Source organism: Camellia sinensis, chromosome 7 (assembly GCF_055761805.1).
Source record: "Camellia sinensis isolate YWXY chromosome 7, ASM5576180v1, whole genome shotgun sequence".
Classification (NCBI taxonomy): Eukaryota; Viridiplantae; Streptophyta; class Magnoliopsida; order Ericales; family Theaceae; genus Camellia; species Camellia sinensis.
Window position 1 is genome coordinate 179958510 of NC_138967.1, and position 21716 is coordinate 179980225.

General features: G+C 38.6%; 4 protein-coding genes across 4 annotated transcripts; 3 read left to right on the forward strand and 1 right to left on the reverse strand.

Moving 5' to 3' along the window:
- Positions 1 to 393: 393 nt before the first annotated feature.
- LOC114257963 (G-type lectin S-receptor-like serine/threonine-protein kinase SD1-1) lies at positions 394 to 4660 on the reverse strand. The gene is given in 6 exon segments (XM_082880013.1): positions 394 to 1086; positions 1194 to 1344; positions 1423 to 1660; positions 1928 to 3116; positions 4115 to 4230; positions 4414 to 4660. Coding segments are annotated over 4 exon segments (783 nt in total). The 5' UTR covers positions 2241 to 3116; positions 4115 to 4230; positions 4414 to 4660; the 3' UTR covers positions 394 to 1005.
- A 3107-nt stretch (positions 4661 to 7767) lies between these two features.
- Positions 7768 to 11746, forward strand: LOC145794860 (protein FAR1-RELATED SEQUENCE 5-like). The gene is made up of 2 exons (XM_082877204.1): positions 7768 to 8120; positions 8397 to 11746. The coding sequence occupies exons 1-2, from the start codon at positions 8116 to 8118 to the stop codon at positions 10942 to 10944; spliced, it is 2553 nt and encodes an 850-aa protein (XP_082733330.1). The 5' UTR covers positions 7768 to 8115; the 3' UTR covers positions 10945 to 11746.
- Positions 11747 to 13389: 1643 nt separating this feature from the next.
- LOC145796336 (uncharacterized) lies at positions 13390 to 15934 on the forward strand. Its single transcript, XM_082881422.1, has 3 exons — positions 13390 to 14959; positions 15054 to 15361; positions 15436 to 15934. Exons 1-3 carry the CDS (start codon positions 13390 to 13392, stop codon positions 15847 to 15849), a joined length of 2292 nt encoding a protein of 763 aa, XP_082737548.1. The 3' UTR covers positions 15850 to 15934.
- Positions 15927 to 16865, forward strand: LOC145796337 (uncharacterized). The gene is made up of 2 exons (XM_082881423.1): positions 15927 to 16130; positions 16212 to 16865. The coding sequence occupies exons 1-2, from the start codon at positions 15927 to 15929 to the stop codon at positions 16863 to 16865; spliced, it is 858 nt and encodes a 285-aa protein (XP_082737549.1).
- Positions 16866 to 21716: the final 4851 nt, after the last annotated feature.

Sequence of the window (21716 nt, forward strand, 5' to 3'; positions counted from 1 at the left end):
ATCCTTTTATATGACATGACTACTTATGTGAAATAATTTTCGTGACCGAAGACAAGTTGTGGTGATGTTTAATTGTTATGGTCCAACCCTTGAGTCTTTAGCAAATTAGCACAATGTTGAGGCTATATTTCTAGGCAAACAGCTTCAGAGATCTTGGCTAATGAACACAACGTTAAGCCCTGTTTTCTTTTCTTACAATCAGACTTTAGCTACGTCTTTTGCTTAGTCTGGTTTAGTTATTTTTCCTTGTCTTGTGTAGACTATTTGAAAACTTTGAATGCTGTTTCACATACATATCTGAATATAAAGAATGAAAATCCCAATAGCAATTGTATATAACATTATAATGTGTTTGGAATTAGCTAATTCACAAATAAAAAAAACATTTGGTGCTAAGTTGAAGAGACACATGCTTATTCTCAAAATGAAGTTCCCTTTCACATGTACAAGTAGGTAAACAAGAATTATTACATCAACCAAAGAGTAATGATATGCAAACATGAAAATTATATAGAAAATTTATACCGAATGAAGTAACAGATTTGTATATAAAAAAGAGTACATGTTCTTGATACGTTTTTATTTTAGTTTGTGCATGTAAACTTGTTGCAACTAGAAACAATGATTAAGCTTTCACCTTGTACGTGGTATAATTTCTATCTAGCACTCAATAGAGTAATCATGATTTCATTGGCCAAAGTTGTTGCTTCCTTGCTTGACAAAGAACTAGGCTGAAGAACATTTCCTACTGTGAAGAAGCCAAGCTATTTGGCTCGAGGCAATGCAGCTTCACTGCCCAACATCAGAACTACAGATGAGATGCTTGGCCTATCCTTTGGACTTTCTTGAACACATAAAAGACCCACATGGATTGATCGCAACATTTCAGTTTGGTAGCACAAGCCCCATAGAGCCTCATCAATCAATTCCAATGACTTGCCTTCTTCATGGAGTCTCCATGACTGAATAATCCACTACAATATTAGCAGTACGAGACATGATCGTCTATCTCCAAATTTCTCGGTTCTCCTTTCTCAAGACACTCACAGTTAGATTATGCCTCAACATTCTCAAGTGATCCAACACCTGTGAGTGTTTCGGAATAGAAGGCGCAAAGAATTTAGGAACGAAGGATCTTTGACCCTTATTGGAACACATCCATATAAGATTACTTCTAATCTTATTACACTTACATGGCCAAGGAGGTTGAGGCTGTGACCTAGATGATAAGAACTTCTGTTTTTCTTCCCACTCACAATCTCTAGCACTAAAATGCCAAAGCTAAATACATCCGATTTTATTGAAAATAGCCCATCTATTGCATACTCTTGAGACATGTAGCCGCTACAACAAAACACAGAATGAAGAACTGGATTTTGAAGAATAACTGAACTAGAAAAAACAAGTCATAGAGATTCTTACTATGTTCCAACCACTCTTTTTGTATTTGCTTCTGTCTCATTTCCTCCAAAACTTCTAGCTAATCCAAAATCTGATATTTTTTGGTTCATGTCAATATCTAGCAAAATATTGCTAGCTTTGAGATCTCTGTGAATAATTCTTAGCCTGGAATTTTGATGAAGATAAAGAAACCCCCGTGCAGTCCCATTAATAATGTGGAAGCGCTTCGGCCAATCCAGTAGCAAGCTTCTGGTTTGATCTGACCAAAATTTTGCCAGATTTAGTCCATGCAGCTAATTGGATGCATGAATTTAACAGGATTCCACAATGAAAAATCAAAATTTTGGAAACTAAGTTCATGCAAATGCACATGTAATAAAAACCAAATATAATTTTGTTCCCATTATCAAATATATCAAAAGCTTTACATGAAGCCAAAACAGAAAAAAGAAAGAAAGTTTGTTAGCTGGTCTGAGAGTGGAATCGTTGTGGTATATATAGAAATGTAGTTTCAAGAGAGCCAAACCGAATATAAAATAGTCCAAGCTTTTGTTAGGCATGTATTCATAGATCAACATTGTTTCTTCTCCTTGAATGTAGCATCCTAGAAGCTTCAGGAGATTTTGGTGTTGAAGTTTGGCAATTCAAATAACTTCCTTCTTGAACTCATCAAGTCTTTGGCTAGAATTCTTTGATAACTGCTTCACAGCTATTTCTTGTCCTCCTTCCACTATACCTTGAGAATTACCATTATAATTGATGGAATGTTGTTCTATTAGAATTATATTGAAAAAAAACTCATTTTTTTCCTTCTTTTTTTCTCGATTCATTTTATTCATATCTTTTACTTACTATTTTTATGTTGCTCTGGCAGACATTGTTTTTATAGGTGCAGCCATGACAAATTAATGATTTATGTTACAACTACTTGAAGACATAATTACACAGATTTATGGAGTTTCCTATGTGAGAAAAGATGCATCAAACCAATTGTCTTCTTTGGAAGCTGAAAAAAATATATATAAAATTACTCTTCTCAAAAGCAGGTGTATATATAAAATTTTTACAATCGGAATGGTGGGTTCTGTATTAAAAGGTTTTACAGAACAGTAAGTGTAGGACCATAGAATTTTATCCAAAAGTTGGGGGCCGAAACACCAAGATGAATACAGTGCTGCAACCTTCAACACAACATTCTACGCACCTTTTTATGATATATATATATATAGCATTACTATTTAGGAAAAAGCAGTGATAAAAATGTTGAATGGTTTTGTGGCTTCTACATAGGCTCTATGAGAATGGGCATCGATCACATTCCTATAGACTACATAAGAGTGTCTTTACATTGTTACCTTGTAAACAGGTCCGAAACCACCCTCCCCAAGCTTGTTGTTGATTGAAAAGTTATTTGTGGAATTAACTATTACAGCTAAGTCGAACAATGGTAACTCTAGATCTTCCGTTTGGCTTTTGTCAGTGTGACCTTGTTCAGAGTTGTGCATCAGATTTCCTGCAAAGCCCGGGATGAAGGGATATCAATATGACAACTAGTTATAGGATATATATACCTTCTCTTCTCAGCTGTGAATTCTTCCTTTTCCTTTTTCGGAGATACACGATTAGGCTCATACCCAGCAGAAGAAGTCCAATTAAAAATGCCAAGGTCACTGCTACTATCTTTCTTTTCTTGCCATTTAAGCTGACTTGTTGGACTGTTGAATCATCAATCCATTTAAAAAGAAATGGTCCATTGATCAGTTAGATAAAATGATCATGAAAGCACAAACTTAAAGGGATTGATCTCAATTCAAACCCTTGAAAACCTTCTATATTTTGAAATTGTTATGGCAAAAGGGATGAGAAAAGCTAAAACAGAACCAACACACAAGCACACAAAAATTTGCAGGCTAATACGGATTGAGGCTTTGCTTTTTGCACAACATTCCCCAAATGCTTGCGCAGCACAGTCTAAGGTGTGTGCCTCAGGTGCACTTTGTATGCCTTTTGCACATAATCATATGAAGAGCTTGTCTTAGGCTCTTGTTAAACCTAGTACAGTAGATTGTTTAAACATACTAAAAGAACAACCTCTTTGACAACTATATTCATAGGAAAAATCATGTTAAAAAAAAAAAAAAAAAAAGAAGCAAGGTTCAAGCACCAGTGATAAACTCGATAATTTAAATAAAGGATGTTGATTTCGCTTTCAACGCCTTGAGAAGAAACATATTTAACTTTTAATATTTTTTTTGCTACTTTAAAATATTTTATTTATTTACTAAATATAAAATTAAAATTAGAAATGCTTACACCTTGTCTCACTAGGTGTAAAACGCATCGCGTTATGGATTCAGCTTTATAAAATTTGATCATCATGAACCCTAGAACTCCGAAATAATCCAATACATACAAAAATCCAAAAATAATAAACCAGGTCAAAATAGACTCAAATACAAATACAAGCCGGAACTACTAGGAGGCTGGGCATGGGATTGAAACAGGTAATAAGAATTATCTACATTGAATTCGAGGCACACCCACAATAGAAATCAACGTTCAAGATGAAACCAAAATGAAATCTCTTTTGCTGAATTGTAGTTAGATGTAGAAATGTAATATAGTTTTTTGAGGAAAAAATGTAAATGTTCAGTAAAGTTAACTACATGGTTCTTATACATATATTCTAATTAATCTTTGTTTGAATTCTTACCTAACTCAGAGGAAGCCATCCTTATATAAATGTCTGGCCCATCTTCACTGAACTCTCTCATATCAATCAACTCACCAAACCAAAGCAAGCAACCACTTCCATCATTTACATTAGTTCTGACGGTTATACCAAAAGGAAAATTAGCAGAATTATGTCAATGTTGTAAGATTAAACTGAGCGGTCAAATTAATTTACTCAAATATAAATATATAACAAGAGAACTACTGTCAAAATCATATGCTAAAAATAAAACCCACAAAACACCCAAAAACTAGACGAAAGCAACACAAAATACTGACCTCTACATATAAACATTTTAACAATCAGATGGCAGGCATGGCACAAATTTGATGTTCACTCCTTCCTCCTACTCCGATTCCAACCATTGCAACTCTCGGCCACCACCACATCAATGCCCCAGATATCAGATTTGGATCACAAGCAAAACAATCCAAGTTTTTCATAATCTTGCATTTGTAGCAATTCCATTTCACAATAATGCTGCTGTGTTTTGAACCCTAACCGAAAATAGTGAGAGATAGTCACAAAAGACAAATATTTTTTTATTTTTCATTAAAAGTGATTAAATTTTGTGGGAAATTAAAATAATATTTTTAAAGTCGACAACATCTTTTATATATATATATATATATATTTAATAATTAACAAATTACCACAAGCCAAGACCTGGTGATCGATGTGTACACACCAACACCCACTTTCTCCATTCTTTGATCTTCAAACAAAAATAAAATAAAATAAAATAAAATATTTTGAACCAGTGGCCCTGAACTAGCTAGACTTGGAATTTTGTTGAGTACTAAGAGCATTTCCATCAACGCCCCTAAACCCTTTCCTTACCTATTTTAAAGGGTAAATTGTTCCCTATCTACCCTGCATCAGATCACCTAAATAATTCCTTAAATTAATTTTTGTTATAGTAGCTCCCTTATATTTTTTTTTTTTTCTGTTTTTTTTTTTTTTTTTGCTTTGCTTTGTTTAAAGACTGCAATACACATTTATGATTTTTATTTTTTTTAATTTATAATTAAAAATTATATTTTAATAAAATAAAGAAAAAATAGGGAATTTGTTAATAGAATAGAGAAAGAATAGAGAGCGTGTTGGGAGAACTAAATAAAAAAATGATTTTATGATAAAATTTAAATAAACTGAGTGGGATGCTCTAATACTAATTGGCATTATAAAAGTAAACAAATTCACCATTCCTAGTTCAAGTAATCATGAGGGGCATTTACGTGACAGTAAAATGAGATTTTATGTGATCATGAGGGGCATTTACGTGACAGTAAAATGAGATTTTATGTTCAAGTTGTCGATATATTGGAATGTTCTAACTTTACGAACTTATTCTGTGAAAAAAAATGGAAAACTTACGTATATGTCCTAATAAATAGACGTATTGTCTTATAGATCTTATGATAATTAATGATTTTTTTATCAAATATTATTAAAAAAATGTCACTAATTACAAATTTGAGTGACGGTTTTAAAAAATATCACAAAAATTGTCACTAATTTTTAACTTTCAGCAGTTTAAAAAATTTGTCACAAAAAAATGTCATTAATTATAAATTTTAGCAACAATTTATAAAAACCATGATAAAAAAAAAAGAAATTCAAAATTGTGAAACTTCTCAAAATTATGAAAATTGTGTGAAATATTTTATTTGTTTTAATTTTCAATTGACTACCGCAAACTAAGAAATTCTAGAATGATATTTTTCTTAATTTCATAGAAGTGAAATTTATAAAATTTAATTGAGAAATTTGTAGTTTTCTAAAATTCAAAAATTTGAATAAAGTTTCACAATTTCATTCCAAATTTTCCTTTTCAAGACGAAATTTCTTAGTTACTAGTAGGGGTGCAACTCGGGCGGGTTCGGTCGGGTTGGGGGTCTGCCCAAGCCCGACCCGAATTATATTTGGCACTGCCCAAGCCCGCCCAAGCCCGACCATGAACCCGAACATTGTTGCCTAAGCCCGGCCCAAGCTTTGTATTTTGAACTCGGGTTGCCCGAATTGCCCAAATTGCCCGAGTTCAGAAACCTGTAGGTAGATCTAAGGGTAGACATAAAAGATGCTAATCTAATGGTAGAAAACTAACCAAAAAAAAATAAAAAATAAAAATTAAGACTAACTCTTTTACTTAATAGAAGACTAACCAAAAAAATAAAATAAAATAAAAATTAAGACTAACTCTTTTACTTAATTTATATATATTACATAATTTATTAAATTATATATATATATTATATATTATATATTATATAATTTATATAATATATTAAATTGAATTCGGGTTCGGGTTGCTCGGGTTGGCCATTGGTTCTGCCCAAGCCAATTCGGGCATCAAAAATCTGCCCAAGCCCGTCCAGATTACAAGATATAGTTGCCCAAGCCCTAAAAAAACTCGGGCTGGGCTCGGGTTGCTCGGGTTGAGCCCGCCCGAGTTGCACCCCTAGTTACTAGGATGAAATTTACAATTTGTTGGTAAGAATTTCTCATTTTCATTTATCGAATTTCCTAGGTTCGTATAAAATTTCCATGTTTCTAAAATCATAGAGAAAATTTTCAACTTCTTGATCTTTTTGCAAAAAAATCAATTCGATGAATTTCATAGTTTGATCCCAAAATTTATATGATAAAATTCACTATTTTTGGATTTTTATTTTATTTTATTTTATTGTGTTATTTACACTACACTATAAAAATGTATAAATGGACTCATTATTGAGAAGTATCACTTTATCCTCTAAACTATAAAAATGTACAGATGGACCCCTTAACTATAAAAATATATAAATTGGACCCCCTAACGGAAGGGGTCAAAGTGAAACACACCAAGAATTTAGAAAGTCTATTTGTACGCTTTTATAGTTTAAGGGACAAAATGATACTTCTCAGTAGCTTATGAGTTACATTTGCATTTTTTTTCATTTAGGAGGTCAAAATAATATTTCTCAATAGTTTAGGGGGCCTCTATGTAAATAATATATATTTTTTAATGTTTTATAATTTTCCCAAATTCAAATAAAACAAACTTATCAAACAGCGAACAAAAACAGTAAGTCAGTCCGACTCAAGATTAGTGGTTTGGCCCAATGCCATGGCCCATTACTCTAATTTTCTTTCCCATTTTCCACGGAAATTTGTTGTATGAAATGAATCCTCACTGCTCCGTTTTATTTTTGTGTGTATTTTATATTTTAATTGTCTACATGACCAAAAAAAATTTATTGAACAAAAATTTAAAGCTATTAAAAAAAATTAAACTAGTTGCACCACAGTATTACTTGAGTAATATTGTTCTAGCATGTTTAATTACAAAATTGGGTAAAGAGCTTCAGTTTTATATTGAATTAAGCCTTCTACCTTTTTTTTCCCTTTTTTTTTTTTTTTTATCATTTATAGATAAATACTTTTTATAGGAATTTTAACGCAATAATTAGTTCAAATTTTAGAGATTTTAATTTTCGTGTGAAGTTAATGAACAATTGAAGAAAAATAGAATGATTCAAAATCTGAAGAACTTTAGAGAGAACCTAAGAAAGTTCAATTTGAGAATGAATAATTCTATATGTACTAATTAAGGGTCATGCTTAAGTGTGCAACCCCCTTAAGGTTGCACACCATATGCAACCCAATTGTTAGCCGTTAGATTACAATAATTGATCAAGACCATTGAATTGTTTAATCCTGAAAAAGTTGAAACCGGGGCAACCGGTTAATGCTTGTATTTGCATGATTGCATCCCACTCACTCTCTGTATTTCGTCTCTATCTCTCTCTGTTCTCCTCTCTGTGTAAGGTTGAGTCAGTGTAACCGTTGATTTCCATTACAGGGAGAAGCCCCTGTTGGGTTCGTTCCATTGACGAAGCTCTGTAGGGAACAGTATAACGGGCGATTTCCAACAACAACGTAACTAGAAGGCTGTGTTGGTTCCATTGCTGAAGTGAAGCCCTTCTCTCGAACTAGATATGAGGTATGGAGCTGTGTCCCTCTCTCTGTCTCCCTCTCTGTCTCTCTGGCCCGTTCACTTCAGCTATTTTCCCTCAACTAAACCCCCATCCTAACTTCAACCGCTCTACGCTTCGCTCCAACGGAAACCCCTCCATTGGCAGCTAACCTTTCTCTTTCTGTTTCTCAAGCGAGTGTTTGTGTTTGCACAAACAGGTAACCCGTGTGAAAATGTCATGTTTGTGTTTGTGTTAACAATTTTCGGTCATCAAGTAATTGTTGGTAGTAATGTCATGTGCAGTATGGCCCCAGCGGAAGTTAAAAGGGAAGGTGATGATTATGACATTCCAAATGAAGCAGATGACATCCGTTTGATGAATGAAAGTCGGGCAGAACCTGATCATGGTTGCGAAGCTGGTCCGAGCAATGAAGAAGCAACCAACATGAACGTTGAAGATGGCGGAGCCGATGTGAAAAAAGAAATGGTTGACGATGCTCATCGCAATGACATGGTTGGTGATGTTGAACGTGCTATTCTGGAACAGAAATTTGATTCGGTCGAAGATGGAGAAGATTTCTACAATGCGTATGCTAAAGCCAAGGGATTTAGTATACGAAAATCCAGATTTAACACAAATAAAGAGGGAAAGGTCGTTAGTAGGCTGTGGTTGTGTTCAAGGGAAGGTCAGAGATTACCAAAATACTTGGACCGTGTTGCTGAGAAGAGTAGAGCTCCCAAGGCACTAACAAGAGTAGGTTGCAAAGCCCAATTTCGCATACGGTACGATGCGGATGCTGGTGAAGGGGGAAAGTATGTTGTGACTCACTTCGTCGCAGACCACAACCATGAATTGGCGGAACAACACTGTGTGATGTATCTGAGGTCACATCGCAGTTTAAACAGCGGTGACAAAGCTCAAGCAATGGCTATGCGCAATGTCGGTGTGAAGACTAGCCAAATCATGGACTATATGGTAAATCAGTCCGGGTCTTATGAGAATGTTGGTTTCATCCGCACGGATCTGCACAACCATATTCAAGCCGAACGTAGAGCAGAAGTTGAGGATGGTGATGCGCAGGGTGCGTTGGTTTACCTATGCGCAAAACTTGATGTTGATGCACGTTTTTTTTACAAGTATGATGTGTGTAACGATAACAAGTTACAAAATCTGTTCTGGGCAGATTCGAAATCGCGGGCCGACTACGCAAAGTTTGGTGATGTGTTGATATTTGACTCAACTTACAGAACCAATGCATACAAGAAACCGTTTGTCATGTTGGCTGGTGTGACTAGCCACTTTAGGACCACGATATTTGCATGTGTTTTGCTAGCTAATGAGACAATTGAGACATACACATGGGTTTTGGAAACATTTATGGAGGCGATGGGCAATAAAGCACCTGTGTCCGTACTGACAGATGGGGATAAGTCGATGCGAGAGGCAATCAGAAGAGTATTTCCAGATGCAAGACATCGATTATGTAATTGGCATCTTGGGAAAAATGCTGTTTCAAATGTTCACATAAGTGGCTTTGCACATGCTTTCAAGCAGTGCATGGACATGGAAACGGATGAGACAAAGTTTGAGCATGGCTGGATGACAATGGTCGAAGAATTTGGACTTCAAACCAACAGTTGGGTGTTGGAGACATATGAGAAGCGTCATATGTGGGCTGAGGCATATATGCGTGGACATTTCTTTGCTGGGATGAAGAGCACTCAGCGCTCGGAGTGTATGAATGCTTATTTCAATCCCTTCCTCCAACACAAATTGAAGCTATATGAATTTGTTAGGCACTATGATCGGGCTCTTGCAAGGATAAGGTATAACGAGGCTGGAGATGATGCTGAAACAAATAACACTTTTCCGATATTGATTACTCCATTGCGAGATATAGAGAGACATGGAGCTGAGCTATTCACCCGAAATATATTTAGAATGTTCCGTGATGAAATCTTAGAAGAGGGGAAGTTGAATGTGAAGGATGTGTTCCCTTTGCCGGATGGTCAGAAATGCTACTATATTCATAAGTACAGAGTGAAGGACAGATCATGGATAGTAACACACAGTCCAATGGATGCTGCAATGAGATGTTCTTGCATGAAGTTTGAGTCGTTGGGGCTACCTTGCTGCCACATGATATGTGTTATGAAAGCTGAAAATTTAACGCAAATTCCCCCAACTTGTGTGCTGCATAGATGGACAAGGGCTGCAAGCAAGGATGGCCAGCAATGGCCTCAACCCTCAATTGATAGCACTACAACACAGACGGCCCGGTATGGGATATTGTGTTCTTCCTACAACGAAATGTGTTTCTATGCCTCGCAATCAACGGAAGGTTTCAAGGATGCTAGGGATGCATGTCTTCCAATGACGACCCGGATGAAGGAGTTATATGAGAGGAATTTGAACGGTGGGAATGGAGACAAAGGGAAACATTCATTCTGTCGACAATTTGGAGTAGAAGATCCTGATGTTGTGAAGACAAAAGGGAACCCAGGACGGGCCTCGTCCAACTGTCGAAGACCAAGAAAATGTGGGAATTGCAAATGCATTGGGCACACAAAGCGAACGTGTCCTAAGGTTCGGTTTAGCCGAACAGTGGGTAATAACTCAGATGCAGATACACCCCACATAACTGACCGTGAGTACAATGCGGAGTCATTGCCCGTTCGCTGCAAAACTGGGTTGGTGGATCCAAGTACACCGCACATTAAGCAACGGCGACTATTTTTTGATGTTTCTCCTGATTCCAAGCAGCCTGTGGGCCAATACGGTAGTGTTGAAGCAGCAGTGTGGAAAAATGATTCGAACACAATTGATGAGGTGAATCAGGTAATTGTATAATTTGTATGATTTACTTATTCCCTTAGCTATTGAAAACACATGGAAATAATGTATGTAGTTTTCATTTTGCACGGATTGCTGTACGTAACGTGTAAATAATTGGTTATGTACAATGCCAGGAAATGGCACAACGTTACTTATGTACAAGGCCACGAGTTGTAAATTTCCCATATTATTTAGAGTGATGTTGTCATTTGTGTTTGCAGTGACTTGTCATTTTCAAAACTAACTGAAGGTGAGGTGAGATATATATGGGTTGTCTGTGTGTTGTTTTGGGTGGGAAATTGGCTTATGTCTGTATTCCAAGATTCCTATTGCGGGTTGCTTGTTTCTGTTCCATATTTGGTTGGATCTAACTGAAGGGTTTTTTTGCGGTGTGGTTTATCAACTAACGATGTGTTTCGCTTCGTATTGATTTGTTATGACTTGTGTCTGTAAATTAGTATTATATTTCGAGTAAAATACGAATTTTGTCCAAGTGGGTTTGCAAAATTACATACCAGCACATGCATTTTGTATATAATCCAAGTGGCAGTTAATTTTGGGTGTTACTTGGAGAAAGTAACCCAACGAACTCGTTACTTTATCTCCATGCCGATCGGTATATGAATTACGAGTTACGAACAGGAGTTGTGAAATTATTTAATGTTTACTATGGGTTTATTGTTAGTAAAATTATGGTGGGCCTATATGGACAGCAACGAAGCAGTAATTTAAAGTTGACAAGTTCAAGAAGAAAATCAAGCAATTGTGGTATTGGTTCAAATGCCTGAAATGGATGAAGACTTCTTTCGATGAAGTGATGGTAACAAAGTAAAAAGTAACAAAGTAGAAAGTAGAAAGTAGAAAGTATGTTGTTGTGTTGTTGTGTTGTTTGTAACAAAGTAGAAAGTAGAAGGGAAAAAACTACACAGAAGTTACAATGTAGAAAGTAAGTTGCCACCTGTCGAAGTGCATATAATTGAAGTTACCACCTGTGCCCAGGTCCTTTTAGCCTTTCCTCGACAGATACAGACTCCCAATTCGTTCATGTTTCCTGTTGGAGGGTGGCCACTAAATCCATGAGCACTGCCAGTAACTGCTCCAGCGTGTAAGTCAGGTGGCATGCAAGATTCAATGTTAGTTGAATGGAGCAGCTGTTGGGAGGATGTGGGAAAAATAGGTGCAAAGAGGAATTTTTAATCTAATATCCAATCAGAATGTAGGTGAAAATATGAGTGAACTTTTTTTTTAAAAAAAGTAGTTCCCATTTTTTGGATTATAAACCCGAGATGTATATTTTGTTTTTGATATAAACAAGTTGTGTATTTTCGTTACGTAAAATGTAGGACAACAATTGTGTTTAAGTCATTACAATACAGAAAAAGGTTATTTCAAACGTATTTTCAAGTTTACCGACATTGAATATATTTTGATTAAATTACAGGGAAAATTCAATATTTGGCAGAGTTTGATGATTCATAGTCAGGGGCAGTAACTGTGAGTGGCCAAGTGTTGCGGTTCATTGACCCAGTTTGCAAGGACTGTGGTTGTGTTTAGTGGACAATATTCTGTCGATTTTTGTCTCATAATGATGAGGGACATGCCCCACAATGGTGAAAAGGAAGGTCGACAGGGAAGAGTCAATATTTGGCAGAGTGGACTTGAAGATTCGAAGTCGGGGCAGTTACAGTGGCAGTTATGGTGTAGACGTGTAGGATCATGCAATGATGGGCCACAAAAACAGTATACGGATATCAATACTAAACCTCCACTTCTATCTGTCGAGCTCCCTTTTCTTGTGTTTATTTCATGGCCACCAACTGTTTTAAACTTCTGTCGACAGAGCAAGGCTCCTGCTTTGTCTCATGCTTCCTCCTGAAAGTGTGCCCGCTAACTCCGTGACTGGTGGTAAAAACTTCCCCTATCACTTCTAGGTGACCCACATGCAGAGAGCCCACTTTCAGGTCGTGGACATTCCTTCAGACTTGGCCACATGCCCTCGATTAAGTGGACCATCAGTCGACAGAGACTGGCAAAACTTGGTGCAAACAATGGCCCCCATGTTCAAGTTAAATATTGCGGAAGTGATTGAGACCCCCCCAATCACCACCACCCCCCCCCCACACACACACACACGTGGGGGCTGCTGTTTGGAGAAGGAAAAAAAATAAGAAATTGAAAAAAAAAAAAAAAAAGTGGCCAATCAGAGAGAGAGGGGGTCATGGGGGTCCAAGTCATATGATATTTAACTTCAACGAGGGGGCCATTGTTTGGGCCCAAAACAAGCATAAAGTACAGCCCAATATAAGAGCTTTTAAATATACTGGCCCCATCATAAGCTATAAAAGACCCACCCTTTCAACTTCAAACCACTTCATTTCCCTCTGATTCGAACTCCCCAGACTGTACTCCTTCTTCTCAACCATTGCCGTTCAAAACCAGAGCACCACAAAACCCTAAGCCATGGCACCAAAAAAATCTCAACCATCTCCATCTGAGGAGAACAATGAAGACCTACTCCGCTTCCCGGACCCTATCAGAGCACTTATCGCTCCTCTAAAATTTGCTGCAACCCTATTGCCCAGCCCAAGCTCTGTCGCTAAGGCTACTCTAGGCCCTACCTTCGCGTCTTACTTCCCAGACGAGCTAGCTCCATACTATCCCCTTGGTAATGGTGAGAACCTTCTTCTCAACCAAGCTGGACTCAAGTGGACTAACTGGAATGTCAGCAAAAACCCACTCAGAGGGTGGAGGTCACCAGACTCTGATTGGCGAAGCTGGGCCAGGAGAATTGAAGGTCACGACGCCGAAGTATGGAAGCACCAGGGCATTGCTGAAGCAATTAGACTGTCGACTAAAATTTATGACGTGGAGAAAGGGCTGATTGCTGCTGCTGCATGCTTTTGGTCGCAGTCTAGTAACTCCCTACTCCTCAATTTTGGTATGATTTCCCCTACCATCTTAGATGTAGCTCACTTGACTGGTCTGCCAATCTTGGGCAATCCAATTCATGCTCTCCTTGAGCCTCCAAAAGTGACATTTACTTTAAACACTGACATGTGCTATACAGATTTTGCCAAAAAATACCAAGGCAAGCGTGGTTCCCCTGTCGATGACAAAGAAAGAACTGCTTTTTACTTACTTTGGCTTTGTGAGTTTCTTTTTTGTGTCCCTGGGTACAAGATCACGAAAGAATACCTCCCCCTTGCCTTGTGTATGCAAGACGGCCAACTTATGGCTTTAGCCCCTTATCTTCTTGCCACCCTTTACAAGGCCCTATTTTCCTTTGTCGACAAGAAGATTTCTGGCAACTGTGGTGGCCCCTTCTGGCTCTTCCAGGCCTGGTTGTATGCCTATTTCCCTGAGGCACGACCCCCACCACCTAACACCTTGAAACCTGTTTGCCACTCCTATGCTGAGCAACTGCTCACTTATAACAGCCATTCAAAACTCACTTTCACAAATCATCTTACCATGTTTTACAACCTTCCTTCCCAGAGACCTTCCAACCTGTACATGCCATTTCAAAACTTTGAATTCTCCTCCAGTAGACTTCGCTTCCTCTTCACAGACCCTTCTGATTTACACAATGAGCAAGTCCAAGAACAAAATGAGAGTTGGAGACACATTCTCACCTGTAGACATGTCTTGGTTGGCTGTTCCATATCCTCCGCCAAGCTATCCAGCTGCAGTTTTGAGACATACTGTCCCAATCAATGGTCCAGGCAATTTGGTCTTTCCCAGGCTATCCCTTATCCTTATTTCCACCCAACCATCCATGAGGAGATTGGGTCCAGAATCCACTTAAAAGATCCTACACAAGCTGAATCCATTCTGACAGAGAACACCAAACTTTTCCAAGATTTTGGCCCCTTCTTCTTCAAACCTGCTTCGGACTGCTCGGCTGCTTTTGACCATTGGTGGGGACTTATGACTGCCATTATTTTCTGCAAGCCACTTGAAAGCTGCCTTAACGATACTTGTATTCATATTCAGGGCCGCATATCCTCGCCTTCCAAGCTTAAGGCTACAGGTATCCTTCCTTCATATACTTCATATCCCTGACTGTGTCATGCAATTTGTTTTGTTTTTTTCTCTACAACACTAACTTGTTTAACCCTTGACAGCCAAAATTGTGCCTGCTGCTGAACCATTGGTTAGGGACCAACGTAAAGGCAAGGATCCAATGGATGCAACTACTCAGACAAACACCCCCTCAGTTCCGAAATTAATGGCAGACTCTTTCGCAGCCGCGCAGACACAAGCACAGAGAGGAGCTACCACCCGTACCCCTGCTGAGACAGAGGTCACGGCGAAGAAGAGAGAAGAGCCTTCCACTGCTCCTGCTCTAAGCACAGACCTAAGTGAGTGGGATATCCCTCTCAGCCAAATGGTTGGCGAAACAACATCAAATCCTTCAGGGCAGCTCTACCAAGTAAGCCTTCACTTTACATATTTACAGCATCTGAATTTGCATTCACGCCCGACTGATCACTTACTTTTGTGCAGAGAAAAAGAAGGAGATTACTCCTTGCTGCTGCTGATGATGACGATGCTTCCACTTCTCCTCAACACATTCATCAAATTCCCAGTCCAATCAGTAATGTACCCACAGAACCCACTGTACAACCAACTCCACCACCACCTGAAGCATCGCAACAAACTTCCTTACAACCTGCTTCACAGTCTTTGCCACAGCAATCCACACAGTCTGCATCACAACATCCTTCCACTTCTCCTCAACACATTGTCCCTTCTGTCTCTAGCCCTCAACCATCACCATCCAACCCCTCCAATTCCCAAACGTCAAACAAAGAATCTCAGAGGATTGAATTTGACATTTCAATCAACAGCCAATCCTCTCCAACAGATGACAACACAAAATCCCCTCAACCAGAAGTTCACCACAACCAAGGTAAATAGAAATACAAATGTTACTGTTCGTTTGGGAAAAAAAAACTTCTCTTTAAGTAACTGGTATTGTTCTCCAATTTACAGCGATGGACATAATACAGGACTCATCTCCACGACCAATGGGCGAGACAGAACTTGAAGGTCCTCATGACTTTCCCCTGCTAGCAGAACCAGAGAAACACCCTCAAGGCGCTGATGCTGCCATCTCATCAGTACCAGAAACAACTCGTCCTCATGCGACAACCACAGCTGAACAAGGCCAACCGTCTGCGTGCACGTTATCAGGACAGGTACTACCATTTCCAACCTCATCCTATTTACTCTTTATTACTTGCAAGCATATATTCTCACCAAACTATTAATGTTCACAGGCCGTCGGTCCATGCCAGGATATTTGGGCCGAAGTTTCTATTCTTCAACAAGATCTAGACGAAATATCCCCATTGCCTCAAAGGCTACATCTGTTTGATGCTGAAACTCAACAAACCTTAACCACCTTCATCAACCTCATTAACACCCCAGTTGAAGAAATCATTCTCCACAAACCTGATGAAACCTTGGCCTGTCTTTCTGCTGTTGTAAACCTCTCCCCTAATCCTTTCAACCCCATTCAACTAAAGCAATTGGCCAAGATCATCACAGAATGGCCAACCCTTTCAGAGATGGTTCAGACTTGCTCGAAGGATATTCAAACCAATAAGGATTTCCTAAACGAAGCCCACACCATATCTACTTCACTCAAACTCAGCCAGCAGACCTCTGCAGCCATTCTTCAGCAACACTCAGCACTTGAACTTGAGGAAGCCAAACTCATGGCAGAACTTGCCTCTGTCCGGCAAAGAAAGGCTCATCTGCAGCAGCAACACGACCAGCTTAATCAAGAAGCAAGGATGATGCTCTCCCAAATTAGACATCGTTCTGCATCCATTCAGACAACTAAAGCTGAGTTGGACCAAGCCCAAGCCCTGCTGGCAGATGCTCAATCAGAGTGGGGTGTTCTAGGCGTTCTGTTCCCCAAATCCTAGGCTAGTTTATATATGTATTCTTTTGTATTGCACACCTAGGAATGATTTGGAAAGGTAGGAACTTTGCTGTAAGCAAAGTTATAGAGGCCTACAGTATTCAGTGGACGACATATATTGTATTCTGGATAGTATCAAAGTCTCATTTAGGGGGTGGTGTTTGGTGTTTTTTGAAACTGGGGTGCAGGAGTTTGGTCAAGCTGTGGTATGCAGGATTTTGGTCAGTCTGTGGTATTACCATATCTTCTTGGTGGCTACTTTTGCTCTGCTGTGCTTCAATGTTGCTATGCTTTGCCTTATTTTTGGCTTGTTGCTCTGGCTTAGTTTATGGGGTCAAGCATGCTCATTTCTGGTTGCTGCTCTGCTGTGCTTCAAATCTGCTCTGCTATATATGTACTCTGCTGCTGCTATATGGGATCAACGAATAGGCTTAAGTCTGCTGCTGCATATTGGCCTTTTTGCAATTGTTTGAATGATGTTTTGGTGTGCTGTATTGGAAGTCTGCTGTTGGATTGGGGAAAGTTATTGGAGGTCTGCTGCGGGCCTTGTTGTAATTGTTGGTCTGCTGCTGTACTAATTTTTTTTTTTTGGAGGTTGAAGGATCAGGCTCAAGTCTCAATGGAGGTTGAAGGTTCAGGCTCAAGTCTCAATGGTGGCTGTATGGTCTGAAGTTTGTTCATGCTGCCTTGGAGTTTCATCTGGTTGCCCTATTATGTGGTTTTGTGAGGATGGGCTTGGAGTTACATTGTTATTGTTTTCCTTCTGTTTTTGTTTCTCTTCGTTGGTCTCCAACCTCCTCTTTGTTGATGTATCATTGACACCTTGTATGTGCTTTTCCATCAATACAGTTTTTTGTTTTGCTGAACAAAAAAAAAAATTGAATATCAATAATCTGTGTTTTTAATGGTCTGTTGTATGGTTGTTTTTATTTTTTGTGCAATTTTTCACCGTTTGTGCATTTTTATGAAGTAATCAATTCCCCTTCAAAGTGCATTATAGTCACCGCCATTTGTTTCTTCTGTGGGCTTTTTTTTGCTTTGTTTTGGACAAAATCATGGCATTAAAAAAAATCGAACAAACATAATTCATGTGGTAAAAGCGAACAAACATTACTACTTTCAACTTGCATTGTTTGTTGGACAAATATCACATTGCACTGGACAAACATTAGTATAGTCATTTGGGCAAATATGACATTGCATTGTTTGTTCTGTACTGTACCCATAACATTGGAATTATGTGTATCACATCACGTACAGGCCACGATAAAACCAAACAAACATGACTACTTTCCCTCGTTTGTTCGAGTCCCAAACATTGGAATTATGTGTACAATCAATACGCGTGGGAAATTAGTATTATCACAGCTGCGACCTAAAAAGTTGTCACGACAAGCTGATGCAGTAATCCAGTTGTGGTTGGGCATCGAAATTACACTCGTACTGGCAGGCCATGATAAAATCGCTGCACTATTTGTTGTAATTGCAATCAATCACATGCACGAACGATACTCGCCCATCTTTGTATTGTTCACATCCATAACGAAGTCAAGCACCAACTTCCGGCGCACAGAAGGATGAAACTATGTACAGAAAGCAAATAACACAAATCAGGTACGGTTACAGCGGTAGGGAATAAACGGATTTATTTCGCAATTGGAAATTAAGCGGTACAATGTACCTTGTGTGGACCGCTGGGTATATCAGGCCGCTGCATGTACTTGATCACAAACATCCCACAGTCGAAAGTGCTACAAATGAAATGTAACATTCAGTCTCTCGTAAAATATAAGCAGGTTCGTTAAATGAGTGATTCAAGAGTGAAGTCAATGTGACGCAGGGTTTGTGGATTACTCGTCCAGCTGTTGTAATGGCCTTTGTTCTAACATGCGCACCTCAAAGGTACGCATGTCTACAGCATATTCATTTCCAAACTGTAGTTGCAGTAAGGCATGCATTGTTTGAACCTGTTGCAGAATGAGACGGTTAGTTTATGTGAAGGATGTGACAGTGTGGAAGTAGATTTGTGAAATTCAGCACGACATACCAACATTTTTGCTGTGTTCAGCTTGTTGGTGTCCAGTGTGGCGAATGCCAATGAGTCAAATAGGTACGCCACACGGTCTACCATATCTATTTTTAGGCACACCCAATGTACTCCTCGATAATTGAAAGGCATGTAAATCTACACATAAACATAAACACAAGCGAAGACATTGTTTAGAGGGCATGCGAACATGTACGCACTTTCATATTTACATTGACATTCAAGTAAATGGGATCGACATTCATATTACCGACGTCCATATTAAATCTACTCGCTTCAATGGGATGGACATTCATATTACCTTCTCACATGCATCAAGCACCCCAGTATATCTGTCATGTCCAAAATATGATTTGACCATATTTTCATGGTTCAGAGGTTGAGTTTTTTGATTTAGTATCAAAGTCTGCATGTTTAGTGTGTAAAGTTCAGTCAGCCAAAGTTTTCTGAAAATATGTCTTCTGCAATACACAACCGACCTAAAACACTTACTTACCGACAAATATACTGGAAAGAACCACGCAGTATGCCTACCGTCTTTGTGTACTTGCCGCTGTCCGTTAGTCAATTGAACCGCGACCAAGTTGATTGGCTGGAACATTGTAACAGACCAGGCAACTTGCGAAATAAGGTTTGCCATTTGTTTAAATGTAATACGAAATAACAATGTCCCTACATGGATATGTCCATCATGCAAATATAGTGGAAATAACATTGTCAGATGCCACGACTTACAGTGTCGGATAGCCATGCCCCTGGTTTCAGCGTGCGCATGTCACGTCGCGTAGCACATTCGCAAGGCATTTCATGCAGATTCATAGACACGACAATGTCCCTACATAAAACGTATACATCAATCAGTAAGAAGCAACCTACAGCCTAGTAAAACTTAAACGTATCTGGCTTAACTCTACAACATAAGATTAGTTTTTCCTGTTGTACAACTATGGCAGATATTCCTGATTCTACTAGGCTCCAATCCAATGAAGATTATTTTTAAGTTTTTAAAAAACAAAATGAAAAGACAAAGTTTTAGATATTACAACTCATGACATGTCCAATAGTATTTGCTAAAATAATATGTGAAAATTGAAATGCTCATTTACAGGTCAGCAAGTTAAAAAAAAAGAAACACGTTTTTTACAAACTGGAGCCAACAATATCCCAAAATGATCAAAATGGAAAATGTAAGCAGAGTAGAAGAAAATAGGTAGGGAAAATTGCACTTCATTATAAGTTCTCAAAAAAATTTGCAAATCATTGGTAAACTTTATTAAGTTTCATAATTAAAATTATAAAGGTTTCCATGAATGTGTAAATATTTTTGTGAAAAAATCAGTGGTTTGCAATTTTCCCAATAGGTACATGTGTGCAGGATAAGACCAAAAGAAGAAAACTTCAGACAGGAAATTTAGCCACTGATCTTTCCGTAGCCCACTGCATTAAATTCAAAGAGAATCCTACATACGACATGGATAAACCCATCATAAACCCATCATAAACCCATCAAAATCATAGAGAATGAAAAATTAAAGAACTGATACCTACAAGAATCAAATAAACATAGCACGACACATGAAAATTGTGGAATTCAAACTTATTTCACAAATACTACGGAACAGGTTAATTGCGAGTACTAAACTCATCCGTACCTTTCATTGTTTCTGTCGTCAAGTACAGAGTCAACAACTTCGTCTTGGGCCGCTGATAAAACCTCTCTGCTCTCCAGTGTTATCAAGTCCTTCTATCAATATAAACAATCAAGTAACATCAACTCCTCCTATTAATATAAACAATTAACTAACTCACCACTGTTCAGAAATGTGATTTGCAAAGTACATAACACATCCTTATGCATCTAAAATTGGTGAAGCGATGTCTAACCTCTGAACGGAACCGCTTGTCCAACCTGTGCAGTTTGGACAGGAGTTTGTCCGAAATCTGTAAGACAATTGTACAACATTTGTTACTGCAAACTTGCAGTAGAATGACAAATATTAAAATACAACACAAATAATGGTTCTATTATGATCAGTAATGCTGTCGGCATCAATTGGTAATGAAACATACGAAAGGTGAAGTGATGTGGCGACTTGGGAATTTTTCGGCAGTAAGTCGAGTACTTATTTTGCTATCGTTGCACGAATGCATATCCCCTACGTCTGTCGCTTCAACACCTCTTCCTCTTCCTCTTCCTCTTCCTCTTCCTCTTCCTCTTCCCTTTCGTGTGGCTGTTACAATTTGTCCGGCTCCCAATGTTTGGGCAACCTTACCAGCAGAAGGATGCACATTGTCTGCTTCTCCTCGCATTGGTGGCAAGGTTTGCAAATCATCAAACGAAGATAAACTCTGTTTTGCAACGTTCCTCATGGACAGAAACTGAACTGAAAGAGATTTGCTTTCTTCGCTTGCGTATGTTTCCTCCAACGCAAGGCGACGGTTGTTGTGCATGTCCCCAACTTCTTGGACGGTACGCAACTGTCCAACGTGCATATCAATTATCTCATTGGACAACATTCCATTCACATAATTGTCCTCCCAATCCAACCCCTGTAAATCTTGAACATTACCCTCATTTGGGCTACCATAATAATTTGGGAAGACCACGCCGCCATCATGCAACTCGACTCCCATGGTAGGGTCAACACCCTTTTCCTCTGAGCGAGCCAATTGTGCTGTTTCCGATAAACCTGCCAGCACTTGCTGCATCATTTGCTTCATTTCAGCAATGTGTGTCTGTTCAGTAAACGGTTGTTTCCCAGACAATATAGCTGCAACCAGTTCGTTCAGCATTCCTTTCAGTTCACC

Coding starts and splice junctions, on each gene's coding strand:
- LOC145796337 (XM_082881423.1), top strand. CDS start 15,927: ATGGACATAATACAGGACTCATCTCCACGACCAATGGGCGAGACAGAA. Junction 16,131..16,211: donor CGTGCACGTTATCAGGACAG/GTACTACCATTT, acceptor TAATGTTCACAG/GCCGTCGGTCCATGCCAGGA.
- LOC145796336 (XM_082881422.1), top strand. CDS start 13,390: ATGGCACCAAAAAAATCTCAACCATCTCCATCTGAGGAGAACAATGAA. Junction 14,960..15,053: donor TTCCAAGCTTAAGGCTACAG/GTATCCTTCCTT, acceptor AACCCTTGACAG/CCAAAATTGTGCCTGCTGCT. Junction 15,362..15,435: donor CTTCAGGGCAGCTCTACCAA/GTAAGCCTTCAC, acceptor ACTTTTGTGCAG/AGAAAAAGAAGGAGATTACT.